The 26176-nt window shown below is 44.3% G+C and overlaps 1 protein-coding gene across 13 annotated transcripts in view; it reads right to left on the bottom strand.

Annotated features, from left to right (window-relative positions):
• Tbce (tubulin folding cofactor E) overlaps window positions 1-26176 on the bottom strand; it is a 45512-nt gene that overhangs the window by 3623 nt on the left and 15713 nt on the right. For 8 of the 13 annotated variants that reach the window (XM_087591078.1, XM_087591080.1, XM_087591082.1 and 5 more), the window contains 11 exon segments: window positions 21101-21185; window positions 17737-17922; window positions 12256-12344; window positions 8138-8237; window positions 7230-7332; window positions 6234-6310; window positions 4204-4299; window positions 3705-3769; window positions 3557-3621; window positions 3085-3225; window positions 1532-1685 (listed from right to left, as the gene is read on the bottom strand). In XM_087591078.1, coding sequence (XP_087447204.1) covers window positions 1532-1685; window positions 3085-3225; window positions 3557-3621; window positions 3705-3769; window positions 4204-4299; window positions 6234-6310; window positions 7230-7332; window positions 8138-8237; window positions 12256-12344; window positions 17737-17922; window positions 21101-21185 — 1161 coding nt within the window. 13 annotated transcript variants of the gene reach the window in all.

Raw genomic sequence — 26176 nt, 5'->3', positions numbered from 1 at the left:
AGTTTTGAAAATGCACTTTCCTTCAGGGTTCCGAGAGAAACCATATATATATGATCTGGACAGAATTCATAGGACCCAATCAAGCTTTAGCCAGACACAGTGCAGCTGCAGACCACTCCTGTACCTGCCACACAGCAGAAGCTCCCCTTGTCTGTGGGACACGTCCTAGGCCAGTGGACGGCCAGTGGCCATCTGAACCTGAACAGACGGAGACAGACCCAAGCTCTGCATTTTAACACCTATGATCGTACATCAGACACTAGGAGAACAAGCACTCCTGTCGCTGTCACGGAAGCGAACCTGCTCTTTCAGGACATCTTTCTGTACGTTTAAATGTCAGTAAGTCCATTTCACAGCTGCTTTGCAGTTTAAGAATCATGGCCCTGGCCAGGTAATGGTGGCACATGCCTTTAAGCCCAGTACTCAGGAGGCAGAGGCAAGTGGATCTCTGAGTTTGAGATCAGGGCTACAGAGAAAAACTGTTCCAAAAAACCAAACCAAACCGAAACATGGCACTGTCTTCATCTGTGATGGGGTATTTTCAAGTAAAGCCCGTGTCACAGCACTGTGACACCTTGGGGTTCTTCCTGCTGACTCTCGGAATCACTGAATGACTCAGGGCAGACAGCACACACAGCATGGGACACTACACCGAGACAGTCTTGTGCTGGGTGAGACAACTGTAGCACACTGCTTAGGATGGTGTGCGGTTAAGACATTTCTGGTGTCTGGACTCTCCATTTGGTGTGGGCTGAGGTGGGCTGAGGTGACTGAAGAGAAACTGCAGAGGAGGAGAAGCCGCTGCTGTGCTTCCCCGCTGTGCCCGGCCGACTGCTGTCTCCTCCCTGCACACACTTGGCAGCAAGAAGCACCTGCAGGCTGCTTTGAACCTTCCCTTCATCCTCAAGCGACTCAGAATTTACCTAGATTGGCCAGGAAATTGGGCCAGCTAATGGACTAATTTGAAAGTAATTCCCACAGGTAGTTTGTCTTCCTGCCATAATGTTCCAGCTGAAACATTTATGCAGTAAGCTGCTTGTATTAGGACATACATGAAAAGAAAAATGGCCTAAATGTGAGCCATGGAATGATAAAAATGAAGTCACAACGAAGTGGATGCCTGATGCCCAATCCTTTGCTTCAAAGCCCAGGGCCCAACAAGAGTGCTAATTTAACCACTGTGAACACTGGATGACAAACAATACAGGATAAGATCTTAGGATGGGGACTTGGGAAGAACAATAGTTTATTTATGAACTTGCAACCCTGGGAGATTTAGAGAATTCCAGTGCTTGAGATGACCTTGGAGTACTGCCAATTTTTAAAGGGGCCAATCCCCTCCTCCCACCAATGCGGGTCTCTAGGGAACACATGTTGATACTGCCAATTTAGTATCTGCCTCAAGAAAGAGCCCATAGCCCCTTCAAAAGGGGAGCAAAGAGCCCCCAAAGCAGAAGACAAAGCACAGCCTTCCTGCACTACCACATCAGACCTGTTCCAGCTGGAGTCCCCACGGGCTACCTGGACGTACTGCAGCAGAGAAGCTGGTATCTTGGATGGGCCGAGAGAAACTCTGCACTTGGCCTGTTTCTGTCTGGATCTGGGTGTCCACCAGCCTTTCTCCATTCTTTTCCAAAGGCTTTTCGATAATCAAGCTCAGCACCACGCCTTTCCTCTGGAAGAATCTGCATTGATGTAAAATAGAAGTCTTTTAAAGCATCTTTTAGTGAGTTACTCAGATTTTACCCCGTCCTTTGGTGCCCATGCAGAGACAATAAAATGGTGAGGGGTGGTCATTACACTTTACACCAACCCAGCCCCCAACCCCGTTTTAGAACTGAGAACCAAAGAAACCCAGGGCCTTGCCCTCAATGCTAAGCAAAATCCTTAGCCCCAACCACACCCTTCCTTTTCTAACACAGAGAACTCAGAAGTTTATTCAAGAATTCTAAGGTGGGAATAGCGGCATCCACCACTACCAGCAAACCCAGCATTTCAAGAGCTGATGCAGAACTGTAAGGCATTCAAAGCCAGCCTGGGCTAGAGACTCAATCTCAAAATAAAATTCAAATGCATTTTAAGTTAAAAAGACTATTAAATAACCCTGAAGACCTACTAACCATTACATCCCCAAGTGCTTGCACATTCTTCTAAAGAAGTAATAACCAGGGCCAGCAAGGTGACTCGGCAGTTAAAACACTTGCCTGAAGCCTAGAACATTGTTCAGCTCCTCAGGTCTCCATGTGTGGTAGAAGAACTGCCAAGCTGTCTTCTCATCTTTGTATGCCCACTAGCATGCACGACCCTCCCTCTCCCCACACACAAGTAATGTAATTTTAAATTCAAGTTTCATAATTTTCTTTTTTAAAAAGAGTAATTTTGATTTTACATATTTTTGGTGCATTTATGTATTGCACCAACATGCCTGGTAGTATCTGAGGAAGCCAGAAGAGGGCATTAGATCCCTTGGAACTGGAGTTAGAGACACTAAGGATCACTATGAGGATTCACTGCAAGAACAAATACTCTTTTCCAGCCCCCGTTTTGAAAATTTCATGATAATATCTGTACTATGTGCCTAAGGTCACCTCTCTTGGTGTGAGCTACAATAGCTGGCTTCCCCTAGGAAACATCAGGGTGTACCTAGGCATCGAAGTCTCACTCTTGGAGGGAACAAGGAGAAATGAGACATGCTCTGAACCTTGGATCTTCCTTCTCAAGGACACAGGATAAAGTGCCTACCACTCCACCATTCCGTATATGACCATTGTTGTTTCGGCAGCACAGTAAGACTGATCTGGTGCTGACCTAAGAATAACCCTCGCTCTTCCAAGGAGTTGGCAAAGAATATCAACCAAAATGCACCTGTTCACCACTTTATAATATCCAAATGTAACCTACTTTTAAGGTCCTTGTCATTTGTTTTCTAGTCTTAAAATTTTTTTTAACCTAGTACTCCTGTAGTCTTAGCTACTCTGGTGGCTGAATCAGAACGACTGCTGAGTCCAGAAGTTGAGGCCAGCAGAGATACCAATAAGACTTCCTCTCCAGAACGAAAACAGAGGTTAAGGTGCGACTGTTTACCTGACACCTGTTCAGGGTCTTCAGCTGACCAATCTTGGCAATGATGATCTCCTCTGCTTTGTCTCCTTTGGTCAAAGGGTTTCTAGCACAGGACAGGGCCTGCAGGCTCTGTAATTTATCCAGCTCATTGATAAATGACCACTGAAGCAACAAAGGAAGAAAGAAATGTGTCAGGCCACATTTCATATTACCAGCAAAATGGCCGAGCTCTCATCTAAGGTACAAGAAGCATCATATACCAACCCACCCCTGGAAGGACTTTTAGTACACAGTATAGTGAGCAAAGGCGTCCAGAAGAGGTGTTGGCTGGAAACTGAACCCCGGTTGGCTGCAATAGCAACCAGTACTCCTAACCACTGAGTGTCATGTCTCCAGGGCCCTAGTTTAACCTTTTTGGCAGAAGGAACCTTCAGACTTTATGTGCAAGCGAAGACAAGCAGTATTGTGCCCTGCACACTGAGGTAGTTCTTACTTCTGATATCTGGTTGTCATTGACTATGAGGTACGTCAAGGCCGGGAACATGGATGTTTTGCACCCTAAAACAATAAAAATGAAACTGCACAGTAGGAGTGAAAGAAACAGCTAACAAGGAGGGAGGGACATTACTAATCTTATTTACCAATTTCAGCATCTGGAAAATGTATAGAAGAAAGTCCAATGTCAGAAAGGAGTAGGTGTTCTAATCTGAAATGAAAATGTTAAATTTGATTACACAGGACACTACAAAGTCTTCTGGGGCATCTACTAGACTACACTATCAAGTCTTTTCCTCTACCTTGGGTTTTCATCCTATTGTGAAACACAAGGTCCAGAAAGAAGGCTGACCCTGTGATTGTGCCCCCACAGCCCTCTGGATTGTTTGCTGTTCTGTCAAGTCCTAAGTGGAGATGTAGGTGTCCCCACCAGACCCATTTTTGCAGCTGCAGATTATCTGGTTACGAGTCCACACAGCGTAAGGGACAAGCACATTCTCTAGGAGAGTTCAATTAAAATTCCCTGAGGGACTTGCCCAGTTTAAGAGCTACATTCTATATCTATTCAAAAGGCGTATTTGACATATGACAATTCATTCCCTAAAAATGATATGGATCTTTAACAGGTAAATTTTAAGGGATTACCTTGGGAGATATGCTATCAGGCACAGCTGGCTTTCATCAATTGATGGGTTGGAAGAAAGGTCTAGTAACCTCAGGTTCTGCAGGGCATTCACTGGCCTGTAGTGGAAAAGAACTTTTTTTTTTTTTTTCAATATGGATTATCTCTTGTTTACAAAGACAAGAGCTTAAAATAAAGAGTACCTGGTGGATCTGGCCCAAAAAAAAAAAAAAGGCCAACCCAAGGGATGCTGTGTTGAAATGCTGGCAGTCAGGACCCTATCCTGCCCTTGATAATGGAGGAAAAATGCCTGTATTTGCCTTCACAAATGAAACCATTCTATACAATGCAGCTTTATAGTCTGAACCAACTCAACTGAAGATGTTTTTCAGTTTTGACTTTCTTTCACATATTTATTTAATGATATTATCTTAAAAGAGAGATGACGGGCCAGAGAAATGGCTCAGTTATTAGTAAAGGTACTTGCTAACAAGCCGGATGACCTGAGTCCCATCTCCCAAAAGAACTTATTCTCACAGATTGTTTTGACTTCCACATACCTACACACACCCAAACAACTACACAGTCTAAATAAATGTCAAAAACTATAGTTTGGAAGGGGGAGATGAGAGCCTAGAAATATGACTCCGTGCTTAAGAGCATTTGCTGCTCTTGCAAGTTCTGTTCCTAGCACCCGTGTCAGGCAGCCTGTTACTCCAACTCTAGGAAATCTGATACCCCTTTCTGGCTTCCTCGGGCACTTACATACATTCACACAGATTACACATTAATTTTAAAAAAGGAAAATCAATTTTTTTGTTGTTGTTCTTTAGGAAACAGTTTCAAAACTCATTTTGGAGACCAGGCTGGTCTTTATCTCACAGAGATCTACCTGCCTCTGCCTCCTGAGTGCTGTGGTTAAGGATATGTGCCACCACATACACTATAGTACAATTGACTCAAGCAGATATTACCAACTAATGATCTTCCATTTGCCAGGCACAGCCACCTATCCCAGTACTAGGAAGGTGGAGGCAGATTATAAGCTGAAGGTCAGACTTGACACAACTGGTTTGAGGCCAACCTGAGCTGTAATGAGACCTTGTCTCTAAACAAGCAACTAGGGCTAGCAAGACGGTTCAGTGCTCAATCTTGGCAACTTGTACTCAACATCTGGAGCCCACAGTGGAAAGAACCTCAAAGTTCTCAAAGTTGAAGGCGTGTATCCTTCAACCATACACGCCTGAAAACTCACACACAAACACCATATACATATATGCACACAATATAAGAAAAAATCTGTTACTTACTTTAAAAATTTGCAATACTAAAGAATGAACTCAGGGGCTGGTGAGATGGTTCAGTGGTTAAAGAACACTGGCTGCTCTTCCAGAGAACCAAGGTTCAATCCCCAGCACCCACATGGTGACTTAAACCCTCTTCCTCCAGTCCCAGAGGTTCAGACACCCTCTTTTGGCCTCCTTAAGCACTGCATATATGTGGTATATAGGTATATATTCAGGCAAACATTCTTACACAAAAATAAAAATGAATATCTCAATTTTTAAATAAAAAAGAACCTACAGCCGTGTACATGCTAGACTCATGCTCTACAATATTAACGGTATTTTGAGATAGGGTCTTGCTTAGTTGCCTAGGATAACCTTAAACTTAGGATCTTTCTGCCTTATCTACAAGCATGTACTCCAGCTCTTACTACTTAGTTTAAAAAAACAGAAAGGAAGAAACAAAAAAAGTAACTGTTATACCCTGTACTCCTCTGAGAACCAGAAAACCTAATATGTATGCAAAACTAATAAATTCTAATATTTAGTTTGGGTTTATCAGAATCTAAGATATTTGTTTACATAAACTTATAAAGTTCAAATATTTAATTTAGGTGTCTTTGATGAGTCTTCTCTGATATTTTAGTCGACACTGAGTAACGAGTATGTGCTGTACCTGCAGATCTTCCTAAAAGGTAGTGCTGGACCTGAGACCTTATTCAGAATTAACGAAGTAGCAATAGGGTCATTGAAGCAAAGTCCATTACCTTTCTGAAATGGAAATACCGTTAGACTTGAGGTAAAGTTCCTGGAGGACTGGCCATGAAGGGGCACAGTGCAGCACCTGGAAAGGAAACTGAACTAGTGTCTGGCAGCCCCTGCTGGCGCCTCACGGGAACTCCCTGCATTGAGGACAGCCTGAGCTGTACTTGGGCACCAAGCAGTGGTGCAGGAGGATGAATGACCACACTGAACAGCTACAGGCAGACATTCTAGCACTATTAAGCCAATGGCTAAGTCAGCACCCAGCTTAGGAAATGCTTCACAAAGGAGCAAGGAATGCTGGTGGTCACAACCGACTGACTAGGAGACTGATCCTGGCAGGCATACACCTCAGTCCTGACAGCACTGGACATGTAAAGAGCATGCTGAGCACACAGATGTCTCACTGGTTCTGGAGTTTTCCCTTGAACTGTACTGCCATCCTCCCCAACCCACCTCAGTTGCTAAGTGTTTTCCTATCCTCAGGCTCTGTACGCCAGAAGAGGGCAGGAGATCCTCCAAAATCAGGGGCCCAGGAAAGACAGAAGCATATATACCAGGTGCCTCTGTGCCAACGAAACCTGTGGCTATTCACAAGCCGATCATCCCAGAATTGTGGATGATGGGGACAAGCTTGCATAAAGGGAAAAGGTGAAACACTCTACTGCATGCTCTGCCCTAAAAACGTCTGCAGTCACCTAAGGGAGCCAGCATTATGACTTTTAAAACTCCGCATATTTAATATCTGCCACTGTAAGCATCCGTGTTCAAGACTCCCAAGCAACACATATGAGCTAAGAGACAGGAACAGGCTGAGAAAGAACACGGATTACCAGATCGAAAATCCCACTTCACCAAAGGATTACTCTCCTCTGTGATGAAGTTGAGAGCACTCTACTATTTAGAATAAGCTGATTGAAATGAAGCCAGTTAGGTTTCAATTCCCTTTTAAAGCAAAATTGTAACCACTTATTCCTGTGTAATAAAGCAAATATGATTACCTCAGTCCACGTTATTCCTGTTTTGTTCAGGACTAAAGTCTTCAGAGTAGAAAATGTTCTAGTTAGAGTTGGTGAGTCAGAGGGAAACTGCAGTTTATTTTCACTGAGAAGAAAAAGGAGATGTGAAATACTCTACACAGCAGACCCAATACATTGACATCAACAGTCTGGGGTTTAAACTGAAGATTTGAGAGGGGTTCTCACGGAGGTGGGTGAAGCTTGAGGTTTCCTCAGACATGTGAAGTTGACTTATACCCATTTGCTCTATTTGGGGTGCCTTTAAGCCTGACTGTCTACTCTATGTGTCTTCCTTAGCCTGATAAAGCATACCTGCATAGCACTTAGGAGGCAAGGAGAGAAGGGTTGGGATGTGTTCACTGGTAGAGCTTACGAAGCACAAAAACTTGGGCTTAGCTCCTAGCACCATCAGAAGGAAGAAAGGAGGGGAGGGAGGGAGAGAGGGAAGGAAGGATGGATGGACCAGCCTAGTTGAACCCTTGAAAAGTAAGGTTCTGAGATTAAACTAATCAAATATTTGGGAAGATCTTAGAAAATGTGGCATTAGTAAACAAGGTAGAGAAATTATAATCTTTATCAAAACTAGATTAAGTAGTGTCCCAATGAACAACGTATTTCTAAAGAATTAAACAGTAATTCCAAATAAGCACATTCACTTCTAACCCCTCTCCTCTGCTGAGATCACATGGACCATAGTCCCCCTTTCATGGTCAGGTTTAAAAGCTATGAAGACCCACCCCTTCCAACTGATTGGGACACAGATACATTCCTCCTTCTTGCACCTCAAGGGGCCATGTGAAGACTGCCTTGTCTAGTCAGCAAAGTCTAGTCAGCCAGCGCTGCTCAGAAAGTGTCTGTCAGGTGTCAGAGAAGGCATGCAGAGTCCATACCTGAGATCCAGAGCCTCCAGGTCTTTGAGCTGCTCTGCAATAAGAATCACTTCATCCCAAGTTGACAACAAGTTTTTGGATAAATCTACAACTCGAATATCTAAACACACATTTTAAGAAAAAGTAATTTCAAAAGACTCACCAAAGATAGAATTAATATCACTCTAATTCTAGAATGGGGATTTTCTTTTTTAGAGGTAGGGTGGGAGTTTCTCTGTGTAGCCCTGGTTGTCCTGGAACTCACTCTGTAGATTACGTTGCCTTTGAACTCAGAGATCTGCCTGCCTCCGCCTCCCAGGTGCTGTAACTAAAGGTGTGTGCCAATGCTCCTGGCAGGATGGGGATTTTTACCTTCTCACTGGGCACCCACTAGTTTGAATGTCTTCACCTTTTAAATTATCTAATAGATAGATCGAGTTCAGCAGTATAGTACTTATCTAAATAGCCAAAGTTCTGAGTCCTAGCTCTAGCAGCAAAACAGGACAGAGAAATACTAGTACCTTGGTTCATTCAAAAGCCAAAATACTCATTTTTGTTTTTCAAAATGTGAGACAAGCATAATAACCAAAATACAACCAAGTGCTACAAACTCCTGCAGGACTGTCTGACAGAAAAAAAAAAAAAACAAAACCCAGAAGACAGTGACAGACAGCAGAAATATGCTGTCTCTGATATACTGAATACCATCGGGCCTTGCCTTCAGCACTGCCTTAAACACAAACATGTACACACACATACACACACACACAGACACAGAGAGAGAGAGAGAGAGAGAGAGAGAGAGAGAGAGAGAGCCCGCCCATCCTTCTCTCCATAGCACCAGTCCTAAACCCACAAATCTAAACAGCACCATCCCAGAGAATATGAGGGTAGCAGCAACACAGGCAAGAAAGGGGCTGTGAACTCAAGGTCTGCAATGTAATTTATCTCTGGTTCAGGACCACAAACTTAGAATAAGACTCTGGAACCATCACACATGCACTGAGGCTTAAGGATCAACAGCTATGCTTTTAAGGAGGTCACAGTGTAACAGTCTCAGGCCATAGGCTAATGGACATCCTAGCATTCCCACCTGATATGTTGGGAATTACTATTGCTACTCTACAAGGGTTATTTACAAGGGCCAAGAACACAGGCTCATCAGGGAAACAGTCCATAGCTAACACCTCCTGTAAGTCTGAAATTCCCTGTGCTTAGCAGGCAGAGCAGGGCAGGGCAGGGCAGGGCAGGGCAGGGCAGGGCAGGGCAGGGCAGGGCAGGGCAGGGCAGGGCAGGGCAGGAAAGAAGGAAGGAAGGAAGGAAGGAAGGAAGGAAGGAAGGAAGGAAGGAAGGAAGGGGTGTGGTCATATGGATACAAGTGAAAGCAAAACCTATGGGCAACTTGAGCAGAAAACTAGGGCCACCTAGGAAATACAACCTGGAAGAGTCCTAAGCATCTTGGGCACAACAATCACCACAGCTGAGGTCAGAGTGGGAACAGTCACGTCCAACACACCTGGAAAGACGGACACCTAGGCCAGTATAACTAATGCCGTGACTCTTTAATACACTTCCTCATGCTGTGATGAGTCCCAACCATAAAATTATTTTCATCGCTACTTCATTACTGTTATTTTGCTAATGTTAAGGATTGTAATGAATTTTTGTTTGGAGACACAAGTTTGCCAAAGGGATTTCAACCTCTAGCCTAGGCCTTGGAGGCCAGCCCTCATTATGAAGTCTACTAGTCTACCAGAAACGAGACTACTAGAGAAGCTGGAGCAGAGTACCAGAAACTGACGTGAGTCTCTGGGAAGTCACTCAGCTGCAAAGTGGAGCCAAGAAATATAGGGAAACAAAAGAGAGATGGTCTGCTGTGTTAGTTAGGGTTATTACTGCTGTGATGAACACCATGGCCAAAAACAACTTGGGGAGGAACGGGTTGATAAAAACAAAATTCTGTAGCTTACTGTTCGGAAAGAAAAACGTTAAAGGTTCCAAAACAAAGACGATTTTATAGATAGAGATCGCTGACAATCTACTAGGAAGCCTTCTCCACACAAGGCAGTCACAGATGTAACCAGGCATCTGCCACACATTTCTACCCTATCCTGAACCAAAGGCTACTGAGGGAAGCCAACGCAGGAACTGGGTAGAACCTGGAGGCAGGAGCTGATGCAGAGGCCGTGGGGAAGAGCTACTTACTGGATTGCTCATGGCCTGCTTAGCCTGCTTTCTTAGAGCACCACCAGCCCAGGGATGGCACTACTCACAATGGATTGGGCTCTCCCCCATCAATGACTAAGTAAGAAAATACCCTACTTAAGGGAGGCTCCATCTTCTCAATGACTCTCGATTGTATCAAGGTGACATAAAAATTGGCAGCACATCCTCACAGCAGGTTTGGATCCCACCTCAGCATGAGAGCAGGTGGAAATACCAGGCTGAGTACCCAAGATGGAGGTTCAGCCAGGAGGATTTGCCAGATGCAGGAAGTAAAGGAACAGACAGAGCCGGCCAGGTACACGGTACAGCTGTGAACAGACAGAGCTGGCCGGGTACACGGTACAGCTGTGAACAGACAGAGCCGGCCGGGTACACTGTACAGCTGTGAACAGACAGAGCCGGCCGGGTACACTGTACAGCTGTGAACAGACAGAGCCGGCCGGGTACACGGTACAGCTGTGAACAGACAGAGCCGGCCGGGTACACGGTACAGCTGTGAACAGACAGAGCCGGCCGGGTACACGGTACAGCTGTGAACAGACAGAGCCGGCCGGGTACACGGTACAGCTGTGAACAGACAGAGCCGGCCGGGTACACGGTACAGCTGTGGACAGACAGAGCCAGCCAGGTACACGGTACAGCTGTTTACTGGGTATAGAAATTATGGTCTAAGTTGGCTAGAAGTGACTCACTGTGGCACATGACTGAGATAACCATCAGACCTGACTGAATTAGGTGTTAAATGAGCAGGAGAAGACAGAGAGCAGTGTGGGGAAGGAGAAGCGGGTTGGGGTCCAATTGTACCCCAACATATAGTCTCTGAGAGAAGCTGAAGGTACACAAGCACTTCACTGAACGACGGGACCTTTTATAAAAGAGACAGAGCATCCGCCGAAGGAAGAAAAGTCTTAAGGATGAGAATAGCAGCTGTACCTTAAGTCATCAGGAAGCTGAGAGCTGTTTCAAATTCATGACGGCCCTGCCTCTGTCTGGTACTACAATAACAAGTGCTACATTCACCTGCTGATTCACCTTTACCTCAGGAGAAAATCCAAGGCCCAGAGTAGACAACTATCACATGTATAGACTAGCCAAGACTACCTGTCAGCCGCCATCCAGAGTCCAATTTGATATATCCCACAATATAACTATAAACATTAAACACAGATGAAATATGGAGACAGACAGTTGTGGTAGCTCAGATGAGTAACCTCAGTAGGAAAGCTGAAGCAATTTCAAGGCCAGCCTAACTACATATTCAGTTCCAGGACAGCCTGGGATAACAGCATGAGACACTATCTCAAAAACATTCACTAAAACATTTCACAAACATGGAGAGCCTGTTTCACCCCTCCAGGGCTATGGCTGGAAAGCTATCAATCTCAGGAGGAAACAGGTGGGGAGAGACACAAGGAGCATCACAATCTGCAAACCCAAACGTGCCAACTTATCACATGTCCATATCCACGAGGCTCTCAGCTTTGCAGGGTAGCTCTCTTCACACCTGAAGAGCAACTGAGGAAGCCTGGGCATCCCACCTGCACCAGAGACCAACACAACAGGGGGACGCCAACCAACTCTGTCCCCTTGCTAGGGGGCCCACCTACAAAATTCCATTTTAAGAGCTAAGCATGGAGACTCACACTATAATACCAGCACTTGGGAAAGCTGAGTGAGAACTATTGAGTTCAAGGCCACCTTCAGATACATAGTGAGGTCAAGGCTAGCATGAACTACTGAGGAAGACCCTGTCTCAAAAAAGTAAAAATCCCCTCCCCAGTACCAGAAAATTATATTGAACAATTTTCATCTCATGGGCCATACCTACAGGCAAAAGGGTCTGGGAATGTACTTAACTCATCAACCAATGGTGTCAAGCACAGGTGCCGAATCCAAAATTAGTTTAAGGATACTGGGGCAGGCTTCAGCAATTCTTCCTCGTTCACCAGCACAACTCACGGCACACTTCCACAGGGAAATGTCCTGCAGTGATCTCAGCTGACTGCGTGAAAAACAGTTCACATGTACATGTTAGTCATATGCTACCCACTGGTCCTTTAAAACCTTACAAAAATACCAAAGATATACAAAGGCCAGTACCCACCATGCAAATTAAGGTACAAAGCATCACAAAAAAGGAGAGTGAAGTGAAGCATCACAGGCATAGGCAGCCGTGGTCACTGACCTCTACCACACTCTGCTCTCCCCCACTCCCCAGCCAACGCCCAGTCACAGCTGCTATGGACTTAATCCTGACTGAGTCTCACAATGACTTTTATTGTACACCATGAAATGGTGTGACATTCTGCTATACAGATTCTCCAGTGACTTCTTGCCTAACTGTGAAGCAGTTAGATTTAGCACTATTACACTTAGGCTCTAGAACACTTGTCTCCATCCCTGTTAGCATTTTACTATATGACTAGATCCCAATAAAATTACTAGTTTTTTGGCTAACAGTTTTCAGTTTCCCAAAATGCTGAAGTGACACCTGGCACTGAGGCCGAGCCTCTCTAGGGATATGTCTGTCCTCAGCACTGTGCATGCAGAGGTTTCCTGTTTCTCCATGTGCAGGATCTGTGTTCTCTGGTGGTCAGAAGAAGCAATGTCCTGGAACTCAAACTCCAGGCCTGTACTACGAAGCTTCAAGGTCCAATTCTACTACCTCCTTAGGCACTAAGCAAGTTGATTAATCCTGGGGCCTCGGAATCACTATGGTAAAGTGCTTTACTTCACTTTAATTGTAGCACCTTTAGTCACAATAACCAAAAGGTAGAAACAATGCAGAGCAAATGAACCAAAAGGATACCACACTGAGAAACAGTCTGGCCTTAAGAAGAAAGAAATTCTGACAGCCCATAAATGGAGAGACCTTGAAGATGTTACTCAAGCACAATGATCAGATACTGGTGGGGGCAGAGGAGAACAGAAATACTGCATAATCCACCTGGTGATCCTAGAACAGACAAAGCAACAGGTAAAAAGAACAATGGCCGGCAGGTGCTGGGAGGAGGAGGAAGGCGGGGAGGAGAGGAGAAAGGAGGGGGGAGGAGGCGGAGGAGAGAGGGAGAGGAGAGGAGAAAGGAGGGGAGGAGGAGGTAGGGAGTTAGTGTTTCCAGGTGATGGAATCCAGTTTGGCATGATGGGTGTTTTCTGGGGACTGGTTTAAGCAATGTTTAGCGCTAACACTGCTAACCTGGTTTATAGATATACTCTGCAACAAATGACTTGGTGAATTAGTATTTACAAAGATCTCAAAATACTACTTAGCACACAACGGCTTAATTGATACTTGTAAAAATCAATGGAAAACTGACAACTGAGGAATAAACATGAGAGCTAAATGCAGGGGAGGTGATTACAATCAAACCGGTCCTAGGGCAAAGGCTCTAACAATTGTTCAACAGGCCCTGAGAGTTTCAGAGATGCTTCATGGTGTCTAGGCCAAAACAAGTATTTCCCGGTTCCAATTTTTGTGTGAGGTTAGGACCAAGCAACTTCATGATGACTTAGGTGCTGCCAACTTAGTACCTGAGAAAACCACATGACTTCCTAGACTCCGAAGTCAGTCATCTGAACACCACTCTGCCCATAATCTGTCCACCATTATTTTCAGCAATTACTTGCTGTTTGTTTGTTTGAAACAGGGTCTCACGTCGCCTAAGCTGGCCTTGCTTCTGCCTCCACCTCACAAGCACTGTAAAAGATTACAAGCATGTGGCACCATGCCCAAAAAATCCCTTGTTTTTTAACACAACTCTCCATTTCAGCTTTTCAGAAACAGGAAATCATCGAAAGGAACCGTGAATATTCATTCCTAAAAGTGTCAATAGCCGCAGACCAGCAGTTTGTAGTCTGACAGAAGTCAGTTTCTAGGCCTGGTATGGTCGTACTTTAATTCCATTACTTCAGAGGCTGAGGCAGGAGGGTCAAGAACTCAAAGTCAGACCATGTAGATAGATCACTCTGTGGATAAAAGCACTTGGACCTGAGTTCATCCCTGATACCAATGTCTACAAAATGCAACAGGCAAGGGCTCACATGTATAATCCCAGCACCCCCGTGATCAAGTGGATCAACAGGCAAGGGCTCACATGTATAATCCCAGCACCCCCGTGATCAAGTGGATCAACAGGCAAGGGCTCACATGTATAATCCCAGCACCCCTGTGATCAAGTGGATCAACAGGCAAGGGCTCACATGTATAATCCCAGCACCCCTGTGATCAAGTGGATCAACAGGCAAGGGCTCACATGTATAATCCCAGCACCCCTGTGATCAAGTGGATCAACAGGCAAGGGCTCACATGTATAATCCCAGCACCCCTGTGATCAAGTGGATCAACAGGCAAGGGCTCACATGCATAATCCCAGCACCCCTGTGATCAAGTGGATCAACAGGCAAGGGCTCACATGTATAATCCCAGCACCCCTGTGATCAAGTGGAAGGCAGAAGAGAATCACTATGCTCCAAGGCCAGCTAGCACGGAATACCTGTCTCAACAGTAGGGAAAGAACCAGTTCCAAAAAGCTGTCCTGGTCACACTCTCATTCTGTGACAGCAGCATGCTGCCCTTACACACACTGGTCACACTCTCATATTGTGACAGCAGCATGCTGCCCTTATACACACATATACAGGATAATAAAAAGGTCAAATTAAAAGAGTTCAAGCCAGGGGCTGGGGATTTAGCTCAGTGGTAGAGCACTTACCTAGGAAGCGCAAAGCCCTGGGTTCGGTCCCCAGCTCAAAAAAAAAAAAAAAAAAAAAAAAAAAAAAAAAAGAGTTCAAGCAGATTGGGTGGTGCATGCCTTTAATTCCAGCACCTGGGAGGCTGATGCAGTTTGAGGCCAGCCTGGTCTACAGAACAAGTTCTAGGACCGCCAAGGATACACAGAGAAACCTTGTCTAGAAAAACCAAAACAAATCATACAAGCAAACAAAAAATTCAAGGCTAGCCTGGGCTACATTAAATCTATCTTGCAATAATAAAAACAATTTAAAAAATCTTAATCAAGTTGCTCTTTCCCTTTACGGTTTAAAGTGTCTCATGCTGGACACCTTGGCATGAAGCTTGGGGGGCCAGGTCTCTACAGAGGTGTCAATCCTAAGCCATCTCCAGAAGAGCCAGGATACACGGGCTCCTAGTTGCTTCTCTCGGCTTTACTGTGCCTATCTTAAGATATAAATGCAGAGCTGGCCAGCTAGATGGTAATAACAAGGAAAGACAACACTGCGAGGCGCTGTTCTCAAGTCTATCGTGTGAGGTGAGAAGAAGTCCTAATGCAGAGTTGGAAGTGGGAGACACACCTTTAATCTGGGCCGGCCGCACCTGCTGGCAGCCTATATGAAGGACACAGAGAAAGGAGCTTGCTCTCTGTCTGCTCGCCTTCACTCTCATTGGCAAGCCCATTACTTCACTGGCATTAAATCTCCTTCAGGATCTGGACATTTACTAAAGATCCGCTGAGACATTCAGACTCTAGACTGAACAACCACTGGAACGTCCCCTTGGTAGACAGCCACTGATAGACAAGCTAGGGGTTCTATTGCTGGAATGAAATACCACGACCAAAAGCAAGCTGGGGAGGAAAGGGTTCATTCAACTTACTCACATCGCTGTTTATCACCAAAGGAAGGACAGCAACTCAAACAGGTTAGGAACCTGGAGGCAGTGGCTAACACAGAGGCTATGGAGAGGGACTGCTTACTTCACATGGGTTGCTCGTCCTGCTCTCTAATCACTGACCAGTAACTGTGAAAATGCCTTACAGCCGGATCTCATGGCCCTTCCTCACTGACGACTCTAGTTTATGTCAATTACACACACACACACACACACACACACACACACACACACACACACACACACAGCCAGTACAATATATATTTCTCTCTCTCTCTCTCTCTCTCTCTCTCTCTCTCTCTCTCTCTTTCATGCATGCATGCATGCATTCATTCATTCATTCATGCATTCATTCATTCATTCATTCATTCATTCATTCTATATGTTCTGTTCCTCTAGAGCATCCTAACACGGCCAGGTTCAGACTACATTAACCATAATCCTATTCATTACTCATGTAGGCTGACATCTTAGTATCATGTAGAGGTCTTTGTATTCACAGATAAGCAAATGGGGAATCTGGAATGTTAAACACATAGAGTTGTGACTCCAAGGGAAGGAATGAGGCTGGGAGCAGATTGTTTACTAGCCTGGTGACCTTTGCCCTACAAGGTTAGAGATTTTCCCCATACTGGATCTTCCCAGAGAACCTTATCATACATTTGTTTTCCATCCGATCTTCATTTAGTTTATTTGTTCCTCAGGGAGAGTTAGGTATATTTTATGTATGTATGTATGTATGTATGTATGTATGTATGTATGTATTTAATTAACAACAAAGTCTCCACCAAATTGTGCTCTGAAATAAACCATTCACATCAAACTCCTGAAGTCTGAACCAGCACGGGCTACTCACGGGTGCTAAGCCAGACTTCCTCTTGAGAATCATCAACTCTGCTGCTATGGAGGTTGCAAACCCCACCCCACTTACCAAAAGCAGAGATAAGAACAAGTTTGTGGAGCCTGTTCTCTTCCCACTCTTAAGTGATCTCTGGGCTCAAACTCAGGACATCAGGGTTACATGGCAGGCACCTTAGCCCTTGAGCTATCTCACCAGCACCTCCTCCTCCTCCTCTTCTTTATCATATTTGCTTATATTTTATGTGTGTGACTGTCTTAGCTGCATGTCTGCATAGACACTGCCTGCACGCCTGAACTGTGCAGGTCAGCAGAGGGCGTCAGATCCGGGAACTGAAGGCATTTAGGCCATTGTGAGCTGCTTTGCTATATGAGTACTTGGAACTGAACCTGGGTCTTCTGCAAGAGCAGCGAGTATTGTTTTTAAAGATTTATTTATGTGAGTACACTGCCACCACCTCGGACACACCAGAAGAGGGCATAGGAACCCGTTACAGATGGTTGTGAGCCACCATGTGGTTGCTGGGAATCAAACCCAGGACCTCTGGAAGAGCAGCCAGTGCTCCTAACCACCGAGTCATCTCTCCAGTGTTTAACCCCTTCCCCCCCCCTTTTTTTTCTTAAAGTGTAAGATTTCATGTAGCCCAGGCTGGCCTTAAATTGGCTACATAACCAAGAATAATCACTGAACTCCTTGATCTCCCACTTCCCCTTCCCAAGTGCTTTCTATGGTTACCACCACACTCAGCTAAACTGAGGGTTTTAATTTCCCCAAATAATCAGTGCTTGTGTTCTCCACATTTCAAGTCATTGTGTGAAGAAGATGATCCAATATGAAAGCAAAGTTACAAGCGTCAGCAAACAATCTGGTGACTCTGAAAACCATGCTACCAGCATCAGCTGTATTTACCTCTGCTTCTTTGTAATATGCTCAAATCCAATAGTTTGCACTTGTTTACTTCCGACTTTTAAGGAACACGATTTTTCATCATCATCAGGTCCATCTGTGAACACATAGCGCTTCTTAAGGGCAGTAAGAAAGTCTTCTCCAAAATTAACTATGTTTGGACGAATGAAAGAGCCTCCTGTTGGGTGCCTGGAAAAGGAGAGAAATGAAGTACAAATATCATCTGCTACTGAGCATGGTGTCAGAGGCCTGCCAATCCCAGATATTTGGGAGGCTAAGGCAGGTTCCACACCTGACAAGGCTCTAAAGCCCGTTCAAGGCTAGTGAAACTCTTAAAGAGTATACAGAGGGCTACTGTGACTATAGCTCAGTGTTAAGAGTACTTAGACTACTGTTAAAGCTCTAGGTTTAGTATCTAGTAACACAAAAAAGGAAGGGATGTCTGCAAAGAAATGTTTAAAGCATGATATCTTAGTGACTTTTAAATAATTCTATATGCTAAAATAAGTACAATATAAACAAAAATGTACTAAGGAAAGTTTATAATATCTACAAGTGATCACAAAGGTTCTGAGTTTATGCAAGCAATGTGAAATTCCTACAGACAAAAGACATGGATAGATAATTCACGTTAAAGAGAACAAAAATAGTAGATCCATAGGGAACATTCTACCTTTCTAATGATTAAGAAGTATAATTTTTTCCTACATTTGGCGATAGAGGCATGGGTATCTCTGTGAGTTCAAGGCCAGCCTGATCTACAGAGCAAGTGCCAGGATAGCCAGGGATATACTGAGAAACACTGTATTGAAAAGAAACAAAACGAACAAAACAAAACACAAAACCAAAAAAGCTAAGAAGAAAACATTTCGTAAACAAATGCTGACAAGTTTTAAGGAAATGCTGGAGGTAGGGGATGAAACGAGGATTAGAAAGAAAGAGAGGGGGAAGGAGGGAAGAGAGGCAGAGGGCTGAATGAATAACTGCTGGGCTGCCCAGATGCTCGGTGTGCCAGGAAAGTACTTCTTGTACAGCCTGGTGACCTCGGGTGAATCCCAGGAACCCCTTTAAAGGTGGAAGAGAAGACCTGAGTCCATAAAGTTTCTTCATCCTCCACACATGCAGAGGAACACAAGCACACACATATACATCATGTACACACTAATTAAAATAAGAAAAATCAAACGGAAATGCTAATGTTTACAGTAAAGTACAAAAACACGAAAAGAGAAATTTTATTTTCCAAACACTGCAATCTAAATTTAAAGAAACTACAAGCTGGAGAGATGGCTCAGCAGTTAAGAGTATTGGCTGCTCTTCCGGAAGACGATGGTTGAATTCCCAGCACCCACATGGCAGCTCACAAGTGTGTAACTCCAGCTCCAGGGGATCCAACACCCTCATACAGACATATATGCAGGCAAAATTCCAATACACACAAAATAAAAATAAATTATTTCACAAATAAAGTTTAAAACCCAAGCTAGAATGTAAGACAGTACATTCTGCCAGGCGGGATGGCACATGCCTTCTATCCCAGCACTCAGGAAGCACTGAGCTCAAGCTAAAGGTCTTCCTAATCTACAGAGCAAGTTCTACACCAGACAAGCCTACATAGTGGCCTTGTCTAACAACAAACAACACTATTTAAGATGAAAGTGGAGAGAACGCTGCAAATCTCAAATAGGGGCTGTGGAGTCCCTCAGTGGATGCGCCTGCTGGGTAGCATGGGACGAGTATCCACATAAAAGATGGCCACTGTTGACACAACACAAGGAGGCAGAAAAAGGAGAGCTTTCCTGGGGCTTATACACCTGCTAGTCTAGCCAGTTGTTGAGCTCTGAGTTCAGTAATTTGCCTCAAAAAATAAGGTAGAGAGCAATAGAGGGAGACATTATGACCTCTAGCCTTGGCACGCACTCGCGCACGCACGCACTCGCGCACGCACGCACTCGCGCACGCACGCACTCGCGCACGCACGCACTCGCGCACGCACGCACGCACGCACGCACGCACACGAAAACTCACAGGCACACACACACACGAACATTTAGGATAAAAATACATTTCTGCCTTTTTTTCCCTAAGGCTGTTCTGTCACTTAGCCCCAAGCCTTGAACATGCAATCATCCTGCCTCTGCCTCCACCTTTGCCTCTGTAGTTTCGAGATTATACGTACTTAGCCTAAATTCACACTTCTTACAGCAATGGTAATGATTTAGTCAAAAGAAGAAGCTTATTATTTTTGGTTGTAGGCAGATGGACAGTGGAGCTGTGTCAGGGAGCTGCAAAGCAGAGGCTGTGCAATGTTATAAATCCGAGATCTCAATCTTTGGTGAAACCCTTCCTGGCAGGTTTTTCAGGAAACCAAACAGCCCAGTAAATGATCAAAAGAAAAAGAAAAAGAAAAAAAAAAAAAAAAAAAAAAAAAAGCTAGCCAAATGCATGCCCATCAACAACATATTTCCAGAAGATACACTGATTTTGACAGTGATTTAGACAGAAACCACTAATAGTGTGGATTTATGTCAATATGCTACAGCGAAGTGCAAATTCTGAATGAACCTCGGAGGACAATGTCCTCATTCCACCAGCACCTAGTGCTCAGAACCTGTGACACAGAAAATGAAAGCAAAGACAGGTACAGTGACAGTTAGCCCTAGCACTCAGGAGACAGAGAGAGATCTCCGTAAGTTCGAGGCTAGCTTGTTCTACATGAGTTCCAGGCCATCTAGAAAGTGAGATCCAATCCAAAAAAGAAAGAAGAAACCAAGGGCTAGCCAGGACATGGTGGTGTATATTGAACACCCCAGAACTTGAGAGGTGGAGGCCGGAGGATCTCAAGTTCGGAACCAGCCTTAGCTATACATCAAGTTAGATGCCAGCCTGGACAATAGGACTAAAACAAAAAGGGGAATGGAGCGGGAAATGGTTCAGTGGGCAAGAGTACTGCTGTGCAAACATTAGGACTCGAGTTAGTATTCCCAGCACCATCAACAGCGACATACACCTATAACCCCAGCACTGGGGTGTGTGGCAGAGCTAAGAGTGTCACATATTTGCCTGCCAGTCAGTCTAACCAAAATAGTAGTTCTAGGTTCAGTGAGAGACACTGTCTCAAGAGAATTCAGCAGAAAGCAAAAGGCAACACTCCTCTGGCCTCTTGTCGGGGGCATGTACTTGTACATGATTGTATCTGCCTGCTTCTACCACCTGATTACAGACATGTACCACCACAGCAGCCTGAAGTTCCTTTTCTAACGATCCCATATGCTACCTTGGCTATTCACAGTCACAATGCTTCCTCATCTCCAGCCCCACTGTTCATAATTAACTATAACCTTGTCAATCCATAAGACATTTTTACCTGCATTTAAAATACATAGTACCTTCGTGGCTCCCATCATGCTTTCCTCTCTCAGGATTGTCCCACTCAACTCCTAACCAGAGTCCTAGCAAAAGAAAAAGAGAAAACAAGTGACAAAAGATGACAGAGGGATGCTCTATTCTCCTGCAAGCAAATGCACTTGTGACAGAAGCTGTTATCACACACAAGCAGAGGATGGAATGTCTCAGTGTGGGCTAAAAAGCTGCCAAACCCAGGAAATATGAATAGCTAAACTTTACTGGATACTCTAAGCAAGGATAAGCTTGAAGACATGGTACCAAGTGAAGAAAAAAAAACGCAGAGGACCAAACATGGCTCACTCCACAGGGGATACAGGGATCTCTCTCTCTCTCTCTCTCTCTCTCTCTCTCTCTCTCTCTCTCTCTCTCCTCTTTATAAACTGGCTGTGATGTCAGTTTATGATGTCAGATCATAACTCATAACTATAATCAAAACATGATTAAAATGTCAAATTCTACCGTAAATACCTGTAATTACCACCACAGCAAAAAGTCTGAGGGAAGAAAAAATTGAAGATGAAATACAAGTAATTTCAGTCCAAAAAACTCAAGAGAAAAAAGCCTTCAAAGGAAAAGGCTGTCTCAGATAGAAACCTGCAAAGAGGCAGGCAGGTCAGACCCCTGGGTAAGACCACAGCAGAATGGGCAGGAGAGCTGCCAGTTCCTTGGGCATAAAGTCTAAAAATGAAAGCCATCCAGCAACTGAGGAGGGATGAGTATGTAGGTGCAGGTTCCCCAGAAGGACAGAAATGTCTGACCCCTGGAACTGGAGTTATAGAATGTTATAAGCGACATGATGTAGGTGCTAGAACTGACCTCGGATCCCTACGAGGACAGGAAATACTCTTAACTGCTGAGCTACAGCCCTTGCCTTGTTTCTTTTGAGACATGGTCTCTTAGTGGTACCCGAGGCTCAACCCCTAGGGTTCCTCATGGGAGGAGAAACAACTCCAACAAATATCATGGAAAGTGTACACACACACACACACACACACACACACACACAAATAATAAAAACAAACACATTGTTGGGATTTTGGTAGGGAAAAAAACTAAATATTTGATCACTGATAAATGTTAACAAAAGTATTTTAATACATAAGTACAGAAAATCTAGTCTTTTTCCTCTCCTCCTCCTCCGTCCCTCTCTTCCTCCTCCTCTGCCTTTTATGAGACATGGTTTATGTAGTTCTGGCTGGCTCAGAGCTCAACTCTTTCTTTACTTCATCTCTACTGGGCAATGGCTGTAACATTCCAAGATGTGCATGCATGATGTGAAAAACTACAATTTTGGGCAAATTAGCCAACAAGAATGAAAATTATGAAACGATACAGAAAGAAATGAAAGGAGCTAGGCATGGGGGCACACCTAAGCACTTGGGAGGCAGGCAGAAGGATCTCTGTGAGTTAGAAGCCAGCCTAAGCTACATAGCTAAACACTGTCTCAAGAAAATCAATCACGCTAGAGAGACGGCCCTGTGGTTAAGAGCACTAGTTGTTCTTGTAGAATGCCCAGGTTCAATTCTCAGAACCCACATGGCAGCTCACAACTGTCTGGAACGCCAGTTCCAGGGGATCTGACATCCTTTTCTGGCCTGTGTAGGCACTGTGCATGTGTGATACACATACATATAATACAGGAAAACAAACACAAAATAAAAATCTTTTAAAAAAATCTTTTAAAAAAATTCTTACTTACATATTAAGCAATGTTATTTTAAACTAAGCCAACAAAAGAAATCACAAAATAAATTAAAAAATATTTTGAACAGGCTAGGGATAACCCAGTGGTTAAAGCAGTGAAGTAGGCATGAGTTGTTCAATATAACTCCAGCCTTAAAAGTGGAAAGCAAGCTGAATGCACTGTTTGAATGAGACCCTGCCTTGCCTTGATGAACAAAGTGGAAGAGCCATTAAGAATGAGCCCTAAGCCAATCCCGGGTCTTCACATGCCTGAGGCTAAATTAAAAAGCAGCATTAGTTTCTTTGTTGGAGGATGATACAGGAGTAGAAAGATTGTAGAGCTGCTAAGGCCAAGTCTATGGCATGGAAGACCCTGCAAGGAATCCCTGGGAGGCTACCATGTGAAGCCGAGAAAGTAAAGCCTGCACTGTGTTAGAGACCCCAAGATGTTGGAGATGCCAGAGCCATAGGATATCTCCCAGGGAGACTGCAGATAGGGAATGGAACCAGAACAAGAGAATGAAGTATGTTACAGGCAGCAAAGCTGGAGGGGTGGAGCCATTAAACAACACACATGGAGCTACAGTAGTTAAAAGTTTTCTCTGCTGGGTATCAGTCTTGCTTTGATCCAGTATTCCCTAACTATGTCTCCATTCCTCCATTTTGGAATGGTAATATGCATTCTGTATGTTGGGAATATGTTATTTGCTTTTAGATCTAATAGGGTGTTACAATTAAGAGATTGTCTTCAGTCTCAGAATGAGATTTTTAACCAGCATTGAGACATAAACAACAAGGTGACTTTTAAAATAAAACTAATTGAATTCTGTATAATTATATGGCTAAAAGTCTGTGGGGGCCAGGAGGCAGAAGGTGGGTATGAATGAGAATGGCCCCACAGACTCATGTGTTTGAATAATTGGTCCCTATTAGTGAAATTGTTGGAGAAGGATGAGAAGGTGTGTCACTAGAGGTGGGCTCTGAGGTCAAAAGACATGGCATTCATTGTGTGCCTCTCTCTGCCTCCTGTTCTCAGATCGAGATGTGAACTCTCAGCTATTCCTGACACCAGGACTTTTCTCTGCCATCATGAACTCTAATGCTATCAAACTATAAGCCCAATTAATGCTTTCTTTTATTAAAATAATAAAACTAGAAAACAAAAGACAGGTGAGGAGCTAGGAATATACTTTAGCTGGGTGAGTGCTTGGTTGCCCATCATTCATGAAGCCCTGAGTTCAATGCCTAGCACAGCTTTATTACAGTGGGCATGGTGGTGTGTGCTTGTAATCCCAGCATTCAGATTAGGAGTTTGAGGCCAGCCTGAGCTACATGAGATTCTCTCTTTTTTTTTTTTTTCCGGAGCTGGGGACCGAACCCAGGGCCTTGCACTTCCTAGGTAAGCGCTCTACCACTGAGCTAAATCCCCAGCCCGAGATTCTCTCTTTTAAAAAAACAACCTGAGGGTTGGGGATTTAGCTCAGTGATAGAGCGCTTGCCTAGCAAGCGCAAGGCCCTGGGTTCAGTCCCCAGCTCCGGAAAAAAAAAGAAAAAACAAAACAAAACAAAACAAAACAACCTGAGTTACCAGACATGGGGGAAACTTAAATGCACATAGCAAAGGCAGACAAGGTGGTCTGACAGGCTACACATTGTGTGGTTCTAATTATGAGAGGCAGTGGAAAAGGAAAAGCACGGGAAAGACCAGTAGCTGGAGGAGTGTAGGGGATAAACAGCTGGAACACAGAGCACTTGGGGAACGGTAACACTAACTCACACAGTGGGAGACACAGGTCACCAGACATCTGTATTGTGTAGGTACAGACAAACCCAAACAACAACTAACACTAAGCACAGACCCCAAGGTAAACTAAGTGTGAGAGGGACGCCATGTATAGACAAGTGATTGTTAACATTCACACACACTGCCATGAGAGAGATAGTGAAGGGACCAGACACACGACACCCTAAGACTAAGTCCTCAGCACAAAGATTTATTTGCCTCAGAGGGACAAAGAGACAAAAGGAATAAGAGACAAAGACAGGAGATAGAGGGCAAGAGAGAAGGGAGAAAGGAACAAGAAAGAGGGGGAAGGGATACTTGTTCCAGAAGGACAAAGGATTGCCTCTTTATAAAAAGACAAACGTGGTCCATAGGCAAATGGCCATTTATAAAGGTAAGGGGGGAAACCCTGTTAGGATGAGGTGTTCAATTTTGATTGGGCATATTAATTAGGGCAGCCAACAGGACAATTTTGATTGCTGGATAGGCTTCTTAATATTTTGATAGCTGGACCTTGGTAATCAGCCTCAGGAAGAGGACATAGCAGAGTAAGAGATAAGACCTTAGTGGCTAGCATTAAGAACGTAATCTAATAGTCTGTAGCAAGGTAGGGGAATTGGGGAGAAAGGCAAGTCCTTCCAGAGCTGTTTGCCATACTTGGGCCGACTCAGAATCCCTTCAGGTAGCAATCAAAAGATGTTGTGCACATACAGATGGTATGTAGGACCTCGACAATCTTTTTTCTTTAGTTCTGCTGAGGATTTAAAGCTGCCCTAAAAAAGTGAAGCCTAGAAGCCAGATATGTCTAAGGCTGGGAAGGTGGTTCCGTGGGTCAAGATGCTTGGCACTAAGCCTGACAGCCGTGCGATGAAACCCTGGGATTTACATAGTGGAAGCAGAGGGACAACTCTAACCATGATGAGCATAGGTACCACCCACATGCATATACACAGACAAAATAAATTAGTTTCCGAAAGAAGCCTATGTGTAAAATGAGTCCATAGATGAGTATGTCCTACTTCATACACCAACACAAGAGATCCTGGTATAACTGAGTTAACTTGCTGAGGATGAAAGCCAAGCTAAAGGAAATAAAGGACCAGAGTGTTGCTCAGTAGCAAAGCACTTGCCCAGTGTACATGACCTTGTGTTCTATCCTCAAGGCTGAGGGGCGGGGGTTGTTGTGTGATAAGTGGGCCATTTTGAATGTGACAAAGGTATCACCAGGTGACCTTACTAATAGGCTAGGAGCTACCTCAAGTCCACTTTGTAATGACAGAGCTCAGGGCCTGTATCCTCACAGGGCTAGCTGGACCACTGGACACCTTCAAGTGCCAGGGACCTCTTCTTGTACCTCCTTCACCCAAGGCCAAGGATGGATACTGCCAGAAGTACCTTTGATGCTGCTTCTGCTCCTCGGCTTCTTTGCACAGACTATGTCCTTAGATAACTAAATTTTTTTTAAAAAAGATACCTAATTATATTACATGATGAAAGGATCAACTAAGAGGTTCTACCCAGTTCTTCAAAGCAATACTGTTGACCTGATTCATTCTCAATTCTCTCTAT

This window comes from Rattus norvegicus, chromosome 17 (genome assembly GCF_021556685.1).
Source record: "Rattus norvegicus strain SHRSP/BbbUtx chromosome 17, alternate assembly SHRSP_T2T, whole genome shotgun sequence".
Classification (NCBI taxonomy): domain Eukaryota; kingdom Metazoa; phylum Chordata; class Mammalia; order Rodentia; family Muridae; genus Rattus; species Rattus norvegicus.
Note: the sequence above shows the minus strand (reverse complement) of the source record. Positions and strands in the feature narration are given on the sequence as shown.